This window comes from Geotrypetes seraphini, chromosome 5, assembly GCF_902459505.1.
Source record: "Geotrypetes seraphini chromosome 5, aGeoSer1.1, whole genome shotgun sequence".
In the NCBI taxonomy this organism is placed as follows: Eukaryota; Metazoa; Chordata; class Amphibia; order Gymnophiona; family Dermophiidae; genus Geotrypetes; species Geotrypetes seraphini.
Genome location: NC_047088.1, coordinates 96,008,905 through 96,028,230, shown reverse-complemented (window position 1 = coordinate 96,028,230; position 19,326 = coordinate 96,008,905). Strand labels below are relative to the sequence as shown.

Genomic DNA, 19,326 nt, shown 5'->3' with positions numbered 1-19,326 from the left:
ACACAAGTGGTGCCTTCAGTGCTTGGGTCCGGACCATAGGGCTGCGACGTGCACCCGCTGTGCTTCTCTTCAAAAGAGAACTTTGAAGAATCGCCAGATTCAGCAGCAGCTTCTTTTTGGTGCCGCTATGGAAGTTCCACCGGCATCAACTCCGACATCGGCAACTTCTTCCAAGTCGGCACCGGCGCTTTCGACACCGCAAGATACATCTTCGGTGTCGCACCCCACAGGTAAGCCGGCTAAGAAGCTATCCCCTAGAGTTCTCGGCCCGCCAGTCGAACATGCAGTGAGCCAAGTCCTGCAGACTGCGTGCTGGCCTCGTAAACGGGAGCCATTGAAGTTTCTGCCTCTTCATCGGCATCGACTTCGCCTGAGCGTCGAGCTGCACCGCAGGTACCGAGCAAGAAAAAAGCGGTACCGGTGCCATCGGGACCATCCCTGGATGAGCGCATAGCATCCATTCTCCAGGTCCAACTTAAGGAGCAGTTACAGCAACTTCTCCCGGCTCTTCTAACTCCGACCCTTCCAGTGTCGGTATCCATTGAGCCTGGGGTACCGATTGTCGAACAGTCTATTTTATCGGCATTGATGTTATCGGCACCGCTTAAATCTGCCTCTTCTATGTCTATGCCTGTTCTGTTGGCAGAACCAAAGTCTCTACGTTGAGCTGTTCATTCAGTTTCCGAGCCGGTACCGCCTTCGGACACACGTACCACTTTACTTTCACCCGGTACGGTGTCGATGCGTTCTGGCAAATCGGTACGTAAAACCAGACATACCGAATCCTCTACTCCTTTGTCTCAGGGCCGTCTCCCATCGGTACGTGACCCTGATTTATGGGATGATTCAGAGGACCCCCTCAGTACCGATGATGACCTTTCATCAGATGAGGCTGACCCATCAGTGCAGGATCCTGCTAGTAAGCCAGAGCACACTTCCTTCACTAAGTTTCTTAAGGAGATGTCAGACACCCTTTCAATCCCATTAGAGTCTGATTCTAAAAAGTCCAAGGCATTCCTTGATGCTTTGGATTTTGACCAACCTCCTAAATAATTTTTGAAATTACCCCTTCATGATATCTTAAGGGAAACTTTTTATAAAAATCTGGAGACTCCTCTCACCATCCCAGGAGCTCCAAGAAAACTGGAATCGCTTTATAAAGTTATTCCTATTCCAGGGTTTGACAAACCTCAGCTGCCACATGAATCTTTATTGGTGGAGTCAACCCTAAAGAAATCTGCAGGCTCCAGCATGTATGCTTCTGTCCCTCCTGGCAGAGAGGGCAAGGCTATGGACAAATTTGGTAAACGTCTTTACCAGAATGCTATGTTGGCCAACCGTTCAGGTAACTATGCCTTTCATTTCTCGTTTTACCTGAAACATCTTATCCAGCAGATGGCCACTTTTCAAAAATATATTCCAGACCGCAAACTTTCTGCTTTTCAGCAATGTACTGCCAGTCTCTTGCAACTCAGGAAATTCATGGTCCGTTCCATCTATGACACATTTGAACTGACATCACGAGCTACTGCAATGTCTGTAGCTATGAGACGATTGGCATGGCTTCGCATCTCAGAACTTGATGTTAACCACCAGGACCTTCTGGCCAATGCTCCCTGCCTGGGTGATGAGCTGTTTGGAGAATCTCTGGATACCACCACCCAGAAACTTTCGGCTCATGAGACAAGGTGGGATACCTTATTGAAAAACAAAAAGAAACCCCCTCCTGCTCATCCTTTTAGGCAGCAGTCGTCATATCAGCGTCACTTCTCCGCTCGGCCAATTCAGCCTCATCCTCCTCAGCCTCGGAGACAGCAGCAGCAACAGCACCAACAGGCTCGCCAACAACAGCCGCCTGCAATAAAACCTGTTACTCAGCCTAAACCAACTCAGCCCTTTTGACTCTCTTCTCCAGGGCATAGCCAGTCTTCCTCCCTCATGTCCTCTTCCACAACCTATCGGAGGTCGCCTCCAAACTTTTCTGGCCCGATGGGAGGTAATTACCACCGATCAATGGGTGCTCTCTATCATCGCCCACAGCTACTTCCTCAATTTTCAAACTCCTCCTCCGTTAGGCCTGCCAAAAGAGTCTGCTTCCAACAAGACTCAATCCCTCCTTCTCACTCAAGAGGTTCAATCCCTCCTACTTCTCAATGCCATCGAAGAAGTTCCTCCAGATCAGAGAGGTCAGGTATTTTACTTCCGGTACTTTCTCGTTCCCAAAAAGACCGGGGACCTCAGACCTATCTTAGATCTCAGATATCTCAACAAATGCTTGGTCAAGGAGAAGTTCAAAATGCTCTCTCTTGCCACCCTCTACCCTCTTCTCACTCATGGCGACTGGCTATGCTCCCTCGATCTCAAAGAGGCCTACACTCATATTCCGATCCATCTAGCATCCAGACAATATCTATGCTTTCTCATCAATCACACTCATTACCAGTACAAAGTGCTACCCTTCGGTCTGGCCTCCTCTCCCAGGTTATTCACCAAGTGTCTGATTGTGGTAGCAGCCTATCTCCGCTCTCACAATTTTCAGGTCTTCCCTTATCTGGACGACTGGTTGATCAAGGCTCATTCTCCTCAGGCGGTTCTTCTTGCCACCAACCAGACCATTCGATTTCTTCAACTGTTGGTGTTCGAAATCAATCTTCCCAAGTCGCACCTCATTCCAACTCAGCGACTTCAATTCATTGGCGCCATTCTGGACACTGTTCTCATGAGGGCATTTCTGCCATCCAACTGCCTTCAGACTATCCTTCATCTCTGTCTGCAGGTGTCTCAACAGATTACCATCTCGGCAAATCACATGATGGTGCTCTTGGGGCATATGGCATCGACGGTGCATGTCACCCCCCTCGCACGTCTTCACCTGCGCACTCCTCAATGGATCCTTGCAACCCAGTGGTCACAAGCGACAGATCCTTGCTCACAACACATATCTGTGACATCGTCTCTTCGACAGTCGCTACGCTGGTGGTTGACATCTTCAAATCTATCCAGAGGTCTACTATTCCATCTACCTCCTCATCATCTAGTCATCACCACAGATGCATCCCCCTATGCCTGGGGAGCTCACTTGAACGAATTCCAAACTCAGGGTCTTTGGACTGTCCAGGAAAAGAAACATCACATCAATTTCCTGGAGCTCTGAGTGATGTTTTATGCCCTCAAAGCATTCCAACATCTCCTCTTTCCTCAAGTACTACTCCTTTGCACAGACAATCAAGTAGCCATGTACTACATCAACAAACAGGGTGGGACGGGCTCTCGCCTATTGTGTCAGAAAGCCCAACGGATTTGGTCTTGGGCGACAGCTCGTCATTTATTCCTGAAAGCCGCCTACATTCAAGGGGAGCAGAATTCCTTAGCAGACAATCTCAGCAGAATTCTCCAACCCCACGAATGGACTCTCGATCCCATGACTCTTCAGTCCATTTTCTCTCAATGGGGCACTCCTCAGGTGGACCTTTTTGCAGCTCCTCACAATCATCAACTGCCCCTGTTTTGCTCCAGACTCTACTCCCCTCACCGTCTGGCACCCGATGCATTTCTCCTGGATTGGACCAATCTCTTCCGCTATGCATTTCCTCCTCTACCTCTCATGCTGAGGACATTGTTCAAGCTCAGGAGAGAACAAGCCACCATGATTCTCATCGCTCCACAGTGGCCCAGGCAACACTGGTTTTCCCTTCTACTTCAACTCAGTACCAGGGAGCCCATACTTCTTCCACTGTTTCCTTCTCTGCTTACTCAGTATCAGCAGTCCCTACTACATCCCAACTTACAGTCTCTGCACCTGACAGCTTGGTATCTCTCGGGCTAACTTCGGCTCGCTCTCTTCTTTCTCAGCCTGTCCGTTCTATCATTGATGCTTCCAGGAAACCGACCACCCTTCATTGTTATCAACAGAAGTGGTGCCTCTTGCATCACCATAATCCCACATCTCTTGCAGTGGGGCTGGTGTTGGACTATCTTCTTTCCTTGTCTGACTCTGGTCTCAAATCTACCTCTATCAGAGTTCATCTCAGTGCCATTGCTGCTTTTCATGAGCCAATTCATGGAAAACCCCTCTCTGCTCATCCCTTGGTTTCCAGATTCATGCGGGGCCTTTTCAACATTAAACCACCTCTCAAGCCCCCTCATGTGGTCTGGGATCTCAATGTAGTTCTTTCCACATTAATGAAGCCTCCTTTTGAACCTTTGGCCACAGCACATTTCAAATTTCTCACTTGGAAAGTGGTCTTCCTTATTGCTCTCACCTCTGCCAGGAGGGTCAGTGAGTTGCATGCACTGGTGGCCGATCCACCTTTCACTGTTTTTCATCATGATAAGGTGGTTCTGCATACCCATCCAAAGTTTCTCCCTAAAGTGGTGTCTGACTTTCCAGTCCATTGTCTTACCTGTTTTTTTCCCGAAGCCTCATTCTCATTCAGGTGAACAGGCTTTGCATACCTTGGACTGTAAACGTGCTTTGGCTTACTATCTCGAACGCACTAAGCCTCACAGATCATCTCCTCAACTTTTTTTGTCTTTTGACCCTAACAAGCTGGGTCATCCTGTTTCTAAACGCACTTTATCCAATTGGCTTGCTGCTTGCGTTTCATTCTGTTATGCTCAGTCGGGTCTGACACTGGAAGGTTCTGTCACGGGCCACAAAGTTAGAGCTATGGCAGTGTCTGTAGCTTTCCTCCGCTCCACTTCCATTGAGGAAATCTGCAAGGCTGCTACTTGGTCCTTAGTTCATACTTTCACATCTCACTATTGTCTGGATTCATTCTCCAGACGGGATGGACACTTCGGCCAATCTGTTTTACAAAATTTATTTTCCTAATGGCCAACCTTCCCTCCATCCCTCTTTTTGTTAGCTTGGAGGTCACCCATCAGTCAAGAATATGCTGCCTGCTTGTCCTGGGATAAAGCACAGTTACTTACCGTAACAGGTGTTATCCAGGGACAGCAGGCAGATATTCTTGCGTCCCTCCCACCTCCCCGGGTTGGCTTCTTAGCTGGCTTATCCTAACTGGGGACCGCGCGCCTCCGTCGGGCTGGAAGACACTCGTGCACGCGTGGTGTGGCCTAGCTAGAACTTTCTAAGTTCTTAGAGTGCAATCACTCTAAAATTGTTCGTACCGGGGCTCCGTCGGTGCCGTCACCCATCAGTCAAGAATATCTGCCTGCTGTCCCTGGATAACACCTGTTACGGTAAGTAACTGTGCTTTACCACTTGTTATCCATCAATAATTTATAGATCATGTAAGCTATAAATACTGTAAATAAACAAATAAGCATGAAAGAGCACACTGGATATGTGTGCACATGGATTTCTGTTAGTGGCAACTGTCTTGCACAAAGTGATTGTGTTGGCACTTGGATTGCAAGCATATTCATCCATGAATATGCTGGAATGCCATTCTGTGCATAAAATAGCAATATTTGTGCACAATAGTATTCCAGCATATATACAAATATACCGTGTTTCCCCGAAAATAAAAGTGTTTTATATTAATTTTGGGTTCAAAAAATGCATTAGGGCATATTTTCAAGGGATGTCTTTTTTTTTTTTTTTCATGTACAACAATCATCTCTCCCTTCCTCTCCTCCGCCCCAATTTTTCCTCTTTCTTTTCTCCCCCCCATATGCAGAATCTTTTTCCCCTCTCACCTATCCCCTTGTGTAGCATCTTTCTATCCCTCCTTCCCATCCCCCTGTGCATCAGAACCCCACCGACCCTCCCACTGTGAGACTGACATATCTCAGTTCCGAGGCCTCCAAAAACAGTAGCGGTGGCAGCACTCTGAATGGACTGCTTCATGGTCTTCCCCACTGGGACTGGGCCTTCCCTCTTGCAGCATCTTTCTATCCCTCCCTCCCTCCCATCCCCCTGTGCAGCAGAACCCCACTGACCATCCCACTGTGATGCGGCAGAGGGAAAGCCCCAGCGGGGAAGACCATGAAGCAGCCCATTCAGAGCATTGCCGCTGCCACTGCTTTAGGAGGCCTCGGAGTGGAGGTAAGTCAGGTCTCACCGGGGTAGGGATTGCTGAATTGATGAGTCAGATTTTTTTCGGTAAATCGGGCAGCACTAGTGTCAGGGATGGAGTCGGGGACATTCGGTGGGGGGGGCCTTCAGAGGTCGATCTTAACTAGGGCTTATTTTGGGGGTAGGGCTTATATTAGAAGCATCTTTAAAAATCATGCTAGGGCTTATTTTCGGGGAAACAGGGTATGTGCATGTGATCAGATAAATGCTGATATCTATTTGTCGACCAGCACTTTATTCAGCACATCTCCCCTAAGCTGTGTCTTTTTTTTTTTTTTTTTTTTGTAAACATGCTTTTCATAGAATTCAGATAAATGTCATGGATCCTTATGCTCAAAGACAAGGAAGAAACAGGCATGAAATCCTCACTAATGCTACTACAGAAGTACACAATCTTGTACTTCTCCTCAAACCTCATGTTAAAATCCTGATGTTGTACTTAGCCTTCTTATCTACTGCACATTTCACAGGATAGCTAATAGGTTTGTAAGCCTAGATTTTATGTGCTGTACAATGATGTGCTTGTGTGCCACACTTATTTCTGTATAGGGCGCACGCAGAATTGTGTACAAAAGTCGAGCCAACTTGTGCGCAAAGCCTATCGCACTGGACTGTGTAAGGGTCTAAATAGGCAACCATTTCTGCTTGTCACATTCTATCTAAATCTGCCACCATCCCCTTACCTGCCATCCATCTTTTTATAATATGTATGTGTTTTTCTCCGGCAGGGATGTTCACTGGAGATTAGGTGAGGGTGATAAATCCTTTCAGAACCACAACATAGAACCCTTGGAGGTAGTGAGCAAGAAACGGAAAAGGATTCTGCTTCCTCATGTTTTAAGGTCCCTTGGGTGGGAAGGTGACCTAAGCAGTGATGGCTGTGAGTACAATGTTGATTGAAGCATCCTTCCATTCCTGTTCCCTCACTCTTTTTGCCTCACCCAGGTCCATTTTCTTAGCCCCATTCTGCTACTTCCTTCTGGATATGGGATTGACTGTTTCTCTCCTTTTTTGTGTGTCTTCCTTTCTGTTTTTACAGGGGGGTGGGTTGCCCTTTTCTTTCTCCTTATGTATTTACACACTCTTTCCCTGTATCCTGTAGCCCCTGACCTTCCCTCCCAGCTCAGTACCGCTGCAGGGGTCCATATCTGGGTTAATGCTGCCACTTCCTGCCATCGTGCTTCTGGCTGTCACAGCATATCTGCTATTCCTGCTGTTGGTTATTTCTTTTCGACAGTGCCTGCTGGTAAGTAGAAGACAAGGAGTTATGCCAGGTGCAGAGGTGGCAGTTAAGGCTGGAAATGTCTCCAATCTATATCATTCTTTATTGTGTTATACCTCAGCTCTAATTCACTTGCTTTCTTGCTGACCCTGGAGTAAGTCATTTTGTCTTCTAATCCTCATTTTTTCCCCCCTATCTAGGCCCGAGGTTTCTGTGCTGACTGCTGTTCCTGGGGAAAGGCCAGCCAGCTGGGCTTGTGTGATTGTTGCCTGACCTGTGCAGAATCGTGTGACTGTCGAGTACCATCCATGACCCGCTGCCTGGATTCCTGCTGTCCCCGTGGCACTGTAAGTGCTATTGATCATCTCTTTCAAGGGAGGACGGAATGTGCATATTGTTATTACACTTATCTGTGAGGGAGTATATATGTTCATCAGTAAAGCAATATATCTGTGAGAATGTGAAGGAGTGTGTGAAATTGTGTTGTCCATCTCTGTGCTCAGTGCATATTGATATAGATTAATTGCCTTTTCCAAATCTGAGCTCAGGGTGACTTACAGTTCCAGTGTTATAGCTAAGCTATTTCTTTGCCCAAGAAGACTTACAATCTAAGTTGTAACTGATAGTATATGTGTCTCAATAATGTGTGTATGTGCATACACTAGATCAGTAGAGGAATATATCTCATCTCCCATCTTTATGGTTCCAGACATGTGATCCTGGGAGCTGCCTGACCAGTCGGTGCTGCCCTCTCTGTGATTTTGCCTGTGCGTACCAACCCCCTGACTGCGAAACAATCAACTGTATATGCTTTGAGGTTCGACTGAGATGAAAGGACATTTTGCCAGAAAGCTGAATGTAGAGACCTCAACTTCCACAGTTATACAACTGTCTCTCATCACAATTCTCTAGCCCTTGCTCTGTCTGGATAACAGGGTCCAAGCTAGGTATGGGATCCAGGACTGTTTGAGCCATTTCAGAATGCTCCACCACAGATAGAATGCTTTTTGAACTATATTTATAACCTGGGTGAAAGTTCTGGTTTTTATTCATTGATGTGAGACTTTTCATATATTTTTTATTCTGTTTTTATACTCACTGAATTATTGTCTCTTGATTATTTTTTTTATGTTTTATATTAAAGTGTGATTTAATGATTCTCATACATAATTCCTTCGCAACACTAGGAAAAAAAAGTATTGGATGTGGGAACAGGGTTCAAGAAAGTTACTCACTGTTTATTTTTTCCCATGTGTGCAGAGGTAAAGATACAGTAAGAAGAAAACTTCCTGAGTGTTACCACAGAGTCAGATTTATAAGGAAATAAACAAAAAAGATAGCCTATCATGAACTTCAGCTACTGTTATTGATTATATTATACTTAACAGAAAAAAAAGGATTGTGAAATTGGTGTCATAATCCACTGAAGGACCAACAACTTGGCAAGGAACAGAATCTTATTACAGGAGAGATATAGGCATTTAAGGGTAAATTCAAGAAATGGTGCCAAAATTTAGATGCCGGGGTGACTTAAGCGCACATTCTATAACACTAGGTGCCTAACACTAGGTGTGAGCACTTAAGTTGGTTAAATGCTTGTGCCATACTGTAGGCAATTGATAGTATACTATAACCTACAGACTCTGTGACCCCTAGGCACATTTATTGACCCGCCCATGCTCCTCCCAGATCCACACTATGAGAGTGGTGTGCCTAGTTTATAGAATTCCAACCGAGGGCAGTTATGTGTCTAACTGCCAATTAGGGCCAGTTAACATCAATAATTGGCAGTAGTTATTGGTTATTAAAGCCAATTAGCATCTCAAATAATTTGTAGGCATATAACTGACTTTATAAATCACATGCTAAGCATTAGTTGGGTGCCCATCTTTATAGAATTAGGGGATAAGGGAACGGTATTAAACACCTGGCAAGAGTAATAACATTGTCTATTCACGTGAGGAGGAAAAGCTATTTTATAATTGTCAACATCAAATCAAAACTAAAAAGCCTGATGCCTAGGAAAGGGTTTGGGTATCTTAGTGACTGGGGCTATTTAAAGAACAATAGATGGCTGTGCTGAGCTGATAACTTCAATTTGTGGGAGAAGAAAGAATCTTAGGAAAGATTTTTAAAATAGAGGAGGGAGGTAGTAGCTGGGAGATGATGATGATTTATGGCTGCCACTTCTGAAGAACAAAGGAAACTAGTGACAAAAAAAGTAAGATTTCACAAGATTGTCCTTGACCAACAGAGTAAGGGAGCAGTTATAAGACTATTCAGAGACAAAGGGAGGAGAAATAGTTGGACAAATACTAGTAGTTTAGGCATTAAAATTTCAGATCTGCAAACACAACGGAAGCAGCCTGGCTGTTGCTGCTATTATGCAGACCCAGTTCAGTGAGTTCCATGAATGAGCTTTAATTTGTTCACGAAGGGTGGGGATGGCAGAAAAGGAGAAACATTAACCCTTTATATAAAAAAATATCACTGCTTAAGTACAAGAGGCATAGTGAGAAGAGGAGGTTCTGTGGGTTATCTGGGAAATGGGAGATGGTTCTTTCATCTGCACTGGTATTACTGGAAAGAGATTAATCAAAGAAAATGAAAAGGGGAGAGTGAAAGGGGAGCTTGTGCTAGTTGGGGATTTTTACCTTCCAGGTGTAGACAGCAATTCAGCTAACAAGATACTGCACAGAAGTAAAACGATCCTAGATTCTCTTCATGTTGCTGTACTTAGACAAATATAATGGAACTCATTGAGGAAGGAGTTCTGTTCTTTGTACTCAAAAATGGCAATAGCGTCTCCAGTGTCTGGGTAGGTGCTCATCAGACAGTATGGTTTGATATATTTGTAATCTTATGTATTAAAAAAATTTCTACCCAGCACCATGTACTATTCTGGATGGCTCACAATCTACTGAGATTGCTGAAATATACTTTTTAATAAATAAAATGTAACAGTTGAGGCAGAGATGAATTAAACAAAGCGCAAAGTCTTGGACTTCAATATAATGTCAAATAAGAGTATTTTAAGGAGTCACTGCCAAGAAAGTATATGTGCAATAGAATTGTGGATTAATCTAAAAACAACATATGTTAAATAAAATAGCTATATGGATGTAAAAGTAAAAGGATTTGAGAAGGGGGACACAGGGAAGAATATTTGGTAAAGAGGAAAGAGCAAGGGAAGTAGTCAATATTCAAAGATGTAAGTGACAGAAAGCCATGTGTGCTAGGAGGTGAGAGGCTGATATGCACTGATGAGGAGAGGGACCTTGGGGTGATAGTGTGAGGATCTGAAGGTGATGAAAAAATGTGACAAGGTGGTGGCTGTATGCTAGGCTGTATAAAGAGAGATGTAACCAGCAGAAGAAAGGAGGTCTCAATAACCCTGTACAAGTAGTTGGTGAGGCCTCACTTGGACCCAAATGCTCTAAAATCACTGTGATGCCAGTAAATGGTCTGCTTTGAAAATGGTGATCAATGGTGAAACAATTTTGCATGCAAATAAGTTTTGCAGAGTTCCGCCGTAATCCCATCCGATCAGTCATAGGAGAAAGCAACTGACACATGCACAGAGCTAGCAGGGGAAGCTCAGAACAGCTGAACGGCAGGGAAAGCCCTGAAGCAGCTTTCTGCCGCTCAGCTGTTTGTGGCAAGAAGAGCAGATTTTTTAATGGACACAAATGTTGTGCATGTGTTACACACAAATAGCATCTGAGCCCATTTAGAAAAAGTTGGGCCAGGACACCCCCCAACAACAAATTTAAAAAAAAAAAAAAAATCAGCAGGAAGGAAGCCCACTCCCTCCTGCTTTGGTCACCCTGCTTAGCAATACTGCAGCCCATGAGGTATCTAAATTGGTACCATTAAGCAATGTCTCATAAACCAATAAAATCAGTGCCAGCAGGTTGATGGTGACTAGGTACTACAGTATTCATGAAGACCTTAGAGGTCGGATAGGGTACAGGCCTCTCTAGTTTTGCTAGCTATGTTACCAGACTTGGTAAAAAGACATTGAAAGAGTGCTACTTGATAGCAGGGCCATAGAAAGCTAAAATTATGCAATGTGCAATTGCACATTATGATTCCCCCCCTTCCCCCCAAAGCAGCATGCCATCCTACTTCCTTCTTGTTTCACCCAAACATACAATGCAGCATTTCTATTTGTCCCTTTTCTTCCCTCCCCCTTCCTGGAATCCTCCACTCTTCAAACTTTCCATTTGCAGGTAAAAGATTATGTTTCGCAAGCATAGCAATGCTCTGCAGAGCCTCCCACTCAAGAATGTCTAGGCATTGCTGGGTCTTGACTATACAGGAAGAGGAAATATATACCAAAATGGGTGGAACTCATCAATGCCTGGTACATGCTTGAGCAGGAGGGTCTATAGCATTGCTTTGCTTGCTGAACATGGTCTTATACCTGCAAATAGAAGTTTTGGAAGAGAGGAGGATTCCAGGAGGGAGGGGATTGAAAAGGGACAGGTGCAGATTCTGCATTGTGTTGGGCGAAGGGACAAAAGGAAGGCAGGGAGGCACTCACTGCTGCAGCCTATGCCCAGTGGTGTAGTAAGGGGAGGGGCAAACTGCCCCAGGTGCCATCTCGGGGGGGGGGGGGGGGGTGCCGGCACCTCTCCGCCAGGCCATGCTCATGCCCTTCCCTTCCCCCCACACCATATTCACGCCTTCTGCCCCACCCCGTACCTCTCGCACAGGCCTGGCGCCCTCTAAAATCACTTCCGGGTTATAGGGCCAAGAAGTGACATCGGAGGGAAAGTCAGTACGAGCAGCAGGCAGAGAAGCTGCTCGTGCTGGTGAAGATTTAGAGGTACAGGATGTGCCACCACCCCGGTCGCCTCCCACCCTCGCTACACCTCTACCTATGCCTATTTAGTTTTAGCATCCCACCTCTTATGCCCTATGCAACCACATTGCCAACACATACGTTGCTACAGCCCTGCTTTATGGATTACATAGGATAACTTGTATAGTCAGTATAATAACATGGGCTGGGTCTGCCTGGCAGGCTACTTGGGAGGCGAGGAGTCAGGATGTTCTGACAATAGTCACACCAGGCTAGGATAATAGAATTTAGCAAATAGCTGTGCATACAGCAAGGAAAAAAATAAAAATTACAAATACTCGTGAAAATTAGATGCTCATATAGCCCTAGTCCAGGGGTCTCAAAGTCCCTCCTTGAGGGCCTCAATCCAGTTGGGTTTTCAGGATTTCCCCAATGAATATGCATGAGATCTATTTGCATGTACTGCTTTCAATGCATATTCATTGGGGAAATCCTGAAAACCCGAATGGACTGTGGCCCTCAAGGAGGAACTTTGAGATCCCTGTACCTAGTCGGTCTATCTGTGGGTGCTGCAGGGGCCCAGGATGCCAGAAATTTTGAAAAATAGTTGTATAGATACAAGATCCTTTATCCAAAGTCCTTTGGACCAGGCATATTCAGTTTTTGGAATGGTAATTTTAAGTAAGAAAAGACAGACCATAAAATTGCCATCAAACATTGCTTTATTTCAAAATAAGGCAAACAAACACTTCAAACACAAACTTGTTCCCCAAAGAGCCTTCAGTCTGTCATATGCCTGCATTGGCTGACGTCCCTGCCTCAAATTTTCATGTAGGATAGAAATAAAATAAAATATAGGAGTGCACATCCCAACGAGTACCATATTTATGGAAAGAGAGTGCACAACTGAAGAAAGAGGTGCATAGTTCACAAAGGGCCCCTTTTACCATGTCTTTGTAAAAGGGGCCGAAAGAATATGCATTACTGGGGAAAGACTCGCAAACGTTTAAACACGTCAATCACTTCAAGCACAAACTTGTTCCAAACATACACTGGGTTTTACTAAACAGCGGTAGAGATTTCTACTGCGGGCCAGTGAGGTGTACTACGCTCATAGAATTCCTATAAGCGTCGGAGAATTTACCTCACTAGCCCACGGTAGAAACCTCTACCATCGTTTAGTAAAAGGAACCCATCGTCTGTAGTCGCACATAGCCAAAAATGTCTAAAATGTTGCAACTTTTGTCTATATTCGACTATTTGATGATGGTGCAGGAACAGTAGCAATCTTTTTAAAGACTTCTTCCAGTATCATTTGTCTAATTAACAAAGGTTTCTGCTTCAGTAGTCCCTTTTTGATCGAGTACACTGCCATAATCTTATGCTTACACTTCTCCCTTCGAATCTGCAGGTTTAGTACCTGCAAAATTGGTTATTTGCAATTTTATGCCCCGGACCTCCCCCTAGTATTTAAAAGCCAAATCACTGTGTCCCGGACCTTCCCAGACCTTACCTGGTGGTCTAGCGGTGATGCGGGGCAGGAGCGATCTTCTACACTCCTGCCTTGTGCAGAGCCATCGTCAAAAATGGCTGCAGTGAGTTCCTGTGGTCTCACGAGACTACAATGGGAACTCACAGCAGCCATTTTTGATGATGGCTCTGCACAGGGCAGGAGCATAGCAAGATCGCTCCTGCCCTGCGTCACCGCCAGACCACTAGGTAAGGTCTGGGGAGGTTCGGGACACAAGAGGGAGGCAGGGATGGGTCAGAGTCGGCCCTAAAAGTTATCTGTGATTTTTCCATATTCACAGGCTGGCTCTGCCCCTAACCTTCACGGATTCGGAGGGAGAAGTGTACTGATAAATGCACATTGTTTTGTGCCAGTAATTAACTGGTCACACATTTTCAACATATCATCTAAAGAGATTTTTTTCTCCAATGTTCACAAAGTCATCATCCCTACTTTCCTCAAGCTTTTCTTTATTTAACACCATTTCAGCAATCTCAGTGTTCTGCCCCCACTTTATGTGAGCATTTGCTCAATTTCTTGTATAAGAACTAATATAAGTATATGCTAAGATGTATGAGTAACGTGTGCTCTGTGGACTTAAATCACCAGAGGGTTTCTCCTAGAGCACTGTTCTTCAACCGCCAGTCTGCAGACCAGTGCCGGTCCGCAGGAGATTTCTGCCGGTCCGCACAGGGCCGGCAAGATTGCTGCTGCTGCTAAAGCTGAGAGGAAGTCTTCTTTCCGACGTCAATTCTGCCTGGCTGACCCAGAACGTCCTCTCCAATGTCAGAATTGATGGACCTGATTTAAAAATTTATGACAAAAATTAATACAAAAAAAAAGCCTGGATAGTTATAATCACTAATATGCACCAAAAGTATCCAGAGAGCTGTTCACCACGTAATGGCCACAAACAGATCTCAGAGTCTTAAGGGGAACCAACCAAGTTGAGACAAGGAGACACATCCTTGGTCAGAAAAACTCCACCAGTTAACAGTCTTCTAATCAAACAACTTTCAATCTCTGCATGTCATTTTCACATAACATCTATAATGCATTTCAAGAGAAGTCAATAAGAAGACAAAAGCTGATCTGTTAAGGGTCCCATCTACCGTGGGCAAGAGTAGGGAAGGACAGAGTTGTCTAAACTTAGAGCATGTATATCTGCTTCGTGGTAAGCAACTTCAGCCACTGCAACATGAACACTTTTTAAAGTTTCCATAGCTTCATCAGGGAAATTGCTAGAAAAAGAAAATATTCAACACACTAGACTTTACAAAAAAACAGTAAACCCCCAAAACAAAAAGAACAAACATATTACCAACAGCGCTAATCCTCCTGCTTCATCATCTATTCAAAGATGGCTCCCTGGCATCTGCTCCGATTTAAGCATCGTAAGCATGTACCAATGTGCTAACGTTACCCATTCATCTAAACAGCGCTTTATTTACATAATAGATAAAAAAAACTTTTCCACTTGTAAAGAAAATGCTTATCTTATGCGCACAGTAATAGTGCATTCAAATGCTCAAGCAAAAAATCATTTCCATTCAACAGAGGCGTTCAGTCCTACAGGCCATCATGGAAGCCCAGAACACATGTATTTCATGTATTAACAAAGGTAGAAAGAAGAGCAAATGAAAGTTGGCATGGTTAAAAGGTGACATGATAGAGGCTATTGGAGCCAAAAGAACATACTTTAAAGAATGGAAAAAGGATCCAAATTAAGAAAATAAGCAACATAAGCACCAAGTTAGATGCAAAGCATTGATAAAGAAAGCTAAAAGAGAAAATGTCAAAACTCATAGTAAGAATTTTTTCAGGTACATCAGAAGCAGAAAACTTGTGAGGGAATCCATGGGACCGTTAGATCATCAAGGAGCAAAAGGGAATATAAGGCCACAGAGGACAGACTGAGTGAATTCTTTGCTTTGGTCTTTACAGAGGAAGATATGAGACCTACCTGAACCAGAAATGGTTTTCAAAAGTGATGATGTGGAGGAACCGAAATAAATCTCAGTAAACTATTTTAAGTTCTTGTAAACCGTGTCGAGCTCCATTCTCATGGAGATGATGCGGTATATAAACTTAAGGTTTAGATTAGATGTACTGAGCCTAATCATCAAGTTTACAGAGTAATAAATCAACTGGACTGTATGGCATGTACCCCAGGGCACAAAAAGAACTAAAACATGAAAATGTTGATCCGCTACCAGCGATCTGCAACCCGTCACCAGAACTGAGTGTAGCACCTGAAGATTGGAGGGTAGCCAATGCCATTCCGATCTTGAAAAGATAGCATAGAAATGTGAAAGGCTTACATTTGTCTGTGGATGGAGAGACGTTCATTTCATATATTGACAGAGTGTCAAAAATATATCATAATAAGTCACAAATATAATAAATCTGATAAGAAACAAGGGAGAAAGGGACAATCCATTTATTTGAAACTTGAAATTGCTAGGTTGAGTACCTGAAGTGCTGCTGAAGTGACAAGACAGTTTCGATTGGTTGAAAGCTCTACTTTATATACTGCAAATGTGTATGTATATCTATATGTTTTTCTGCAAATTTACGCTGGGTTTTACTAAGCAGCGAAGAGCATTTTATTGCGGGCCGGCAAGGTAAATGTTCCAACTCTCAAAGGAATTCAATGAGTGTCAGAGCATTTACCTCACCTGCCTGCGATAAAATGCTCCTACGCTGCTTAGTAAAAGGAGCCCTTAGCTATTTTGCTGTGTCGCAAACCTTTTGAAGCCGCAGCACATTAAACGCAGGGCCGCAGCTGGAGGGCATCTGGGCATGTGCGGATGTCAATATGATGACATCATGCGCTTGTGTGCCACCATCAAGTCAACATCTGCAAATGCACAGAGGCCCTACAGATGGGGCCCTGAGCTTGCTAACCCTGGGAGGAGAGGTGCCGGTGCCTGCTGACTGCCATGAGAGGCATGTCCTGTAGGTAGTCAAACAGTGCCTCTCTTTGCCAGCATCTCAGGGCACACTCTGAATCTTGTAGTTGCACACAGTTTGCAATACACTGCATTAGTGGGACAGCCTGCTGCAAAATAATGGAAATCTTAGATGTGTATAGGTACATGGACACTCCCTCTTGGACTCACTCTATATGCCAGGGGTCTCAAAGTCCCTCCTTGAAGGCCGCAATCCAGTCGGGTTTTCAAAATTTCCCCAATGAATATGCATGAGATCTATGTGCATGCACTGCTTTCAATGCATATTCATTGGGGAAATCCCTCAAGGAGGGACTTTGAGATCCCTGCTATATGCTGTACAGTAATAGGCAGTTAATTTATGCAGCTGTTTGCTATAGAGTTAATTGTTAGGGTCATTTGTGCAGCTATTTGCTACAGTGTGAGTTGGTGGAGGGACGAGCATGGTGATTAAATGGGTGGGGGTGTATGGAATGTGAGCAAATATGTAGGGGGGAGTTTATGGGGAGGCCTAAGCTTTCCAACTTGAACTCTAGGCTTACCATTGTGATCTCCCTTCTAGCTCTCACCTCAAAACTGGCAGCTACACATCTTATTTACCCTCCCTTTTACAAAACTGTGCAAGAGGTTTTTTTTTGTAGCGCTGGGTGGGGCAGCACAGATCATTCAGGGTGCCAGCGCTAGAAACCTCTTGTATGATTTTGTAAAGGGGGGGGGGTATTTATTTACTCACATTTACAATATGTACCATTTTCCAGGCTAAAATGTAAATCAAAAAAATTTACAAAATCACAAAAAGCAATAAAAGAAAAAGAATAAAACAAAACATTTAAAACACCAATAATCATTCCTACAAAATACATCTAATAAACATAAGCATTAAAAAAGCAGGCTCACCCTTCCTTCCTTATACTGTAATACCAGTACCAGGAATTTGAAGTAAAATCCTATGACCCGAATGTAAAGTACAATTTCAATTTGGCATATAAGAAAGAAGTTTCTCTTTCAAACCTCTTGGTTTCTGAAATTGTAAAACTTTAAAAATCATGGTCAAGACTAGAGTTTAAACTGGGTCCTTTTTTCTAATAGGGAGCCAAATAAATGAGCCAACAGAAAACTCCCCTCTCCCAGCGCTTCTTGTTTGTGGGGCTATGGCCTTCTCTGCTGGCTTCCCTGCCAGCTTCCATTCTCTAGCATAGTTTCTCCTTCTGCTAACCCTGCTCATTCTGTACTTCAGTCCTTTCTACTGGTAGAGCCTGGCCTCTCTGAATGTTTATGCTATCTTGACACCTCATGGGGCCTCAGTTTCCCACCACCATTGGTTTTACTCTGTGTTATATGCTGTTTCTTGCCTGACCATGCATGTGCACATAGCATAGGAAATGACAATAGCCATACTACTGTAATTGCCTGTTAAACGTAGTGGGATATGTGTATACTACAGAGCGAATGGAATAATATAGAAAAATGCACTGGATAAAATCATGCATATTAAAATTATATTTGTAATGTGGAGTGAAAGTCTAAATTGAAGACATTTCAAATAATTATTGAATAAAATTTTAGAGAAATACAAGAACTACAAAAACACGTACAACAAATTAAGGACATAAGGAAATGAAAGAACTACTTACTCAAGGAGCCCGGATAGCTCAGTCGGTAGAGCATCAGACTTTTAATCTGAGGGTCCAGGGTTCAAGTCCCTGTTCGGGCGACTAAATTTTTCCTATTTTAATTTTCCAAAAAAATCTTTACAAGTTTTGCTGCGGTTTATATTGTTCAGTTCTTACATTTTTTTTATTTTTTTTATAATTTATGTAAATTTGTATTTGTTTCAAGTTTAGATCTATTAAAAGAAGAGCTCCAGTTACATAATTGAGGGTTGCACTACTGTCTACAGACAGTAGGTGGCCAACTGTAGGAAGCTTGAAATGGTCAAGCAGAAATGAAACGAACATTTCAGCCTCAAAGGAAAAAACGGAGAAAGGACTGCTATAACAAAGTCAAGCAGAAACAGCAACAACAGATGTAAGTGCTGCATATACCAAGAATAAGTGTTAAACCAGTTACAGGAACAAAAAGAACAGAAAATAAGGAGAAGGCCTGCTTACGTTTTACAACTATGAGTTGGGGGGGGGGGAAGGGTCTCTTTTTTTTTTTTACTCATTCTGAAGGAAAGAGAGAGAGAGAGAGAGAGAAGCACCCATGGCTAGGGGTATGGAGATATTCTACCACGGGGAGCTTTTGGGGAATCGAAGGTGAAGTGGGAGAGAGAGGCAGATGCTGGGATAGGGAGAGATTGAGAAAGACAGTGGATCCAGGAAGGGGGAGAGAGAAGCAGTTCCAGGAGGAGGGTACAAGAGAAAGGGTAAAGAAGGAAGAGAAGCTGGACAGGAGTGGATCGATTTTTCACTCTGTCAAAAATTACAAAGACTAGGGGACACTCGATGAAGTTACAAGGAAATACTTTTAAAACCAATAGGAGGAAATATTTTTTTACTCAAAGAATAGTTAAACTCTGGAACAAATTGCCGGGGGTTGTGGCAAGAGCAGATAGCATAACTGGTTTTAAGAAGGGTTTGGACAGTTTCCTGGAGGAAAGGTCCATAGTCTGTTATTGAGAAAGACATGGGACAAGCCACTGCTTGCCCTGGATCAGTAGCATGGAATGTTGCTACTCTTTGGGTTTTGGCCAGGTACTAGTGACCTGGATTGGCCACCATGAGAACTTTGCAATTTGGAGCACATTAAACCCGTTTGTCATAGATGTATCAAAATTGGCATCATGGTGTT

The 19,326-nt window shown here is 43.9% G+C and overlaps 1 protein-coding gene and 1 non-coding gene across 5 annotated transcripts in view; both read left to right on the top strand.

Moving 5' to 3' along the window:
* LOC117360501 (keratin-associated protein 5-5) overlaps positions 1-10,231 on the top strand; it is a 58,199-nt gene extending 47,968 nt beyond the window's left edge. For all 4 annotated transcript variants that reach the window (XM_033944341.1, XM_033944340.1, XM_033944342.1 and 1 more), the window contains 4 exons: positions 6,772-6,923; positions 7,146-7,289; positions 7,466-7,612; positions 7,975-10,231. In XM_033944341.1, the coding sequence (XP_033800232.1) occupies positions 6,918-6,923; positions 7,146-7,289; positions 7,466-7,612; positions 7,975-8,097 (420 nt within the window). In that variant the 5' untranslated portion in view covers positions 6,772-6,917 and the 3' untranslated portion in view covers positions 8,098-10,231. The remainder of the gene's footprint in view (positions 1-6,771; positions 6,924-7,145; positions 7,290-7,465; positions 7,613-7,974) is intronic.
* Positions 10,232-18,174: 7,943 nt separating this feature from the next.
* TRNAK-UUU lies at positions 18,175-18,247 on the top strand. The gene has a single exon. It is a non-coding gene; the product is annotated as a tRNA-Lys (tRNA).
* The last annotated feature ends 1,079 nt before the right edge of the window (positions 18,248-19,326 follow it).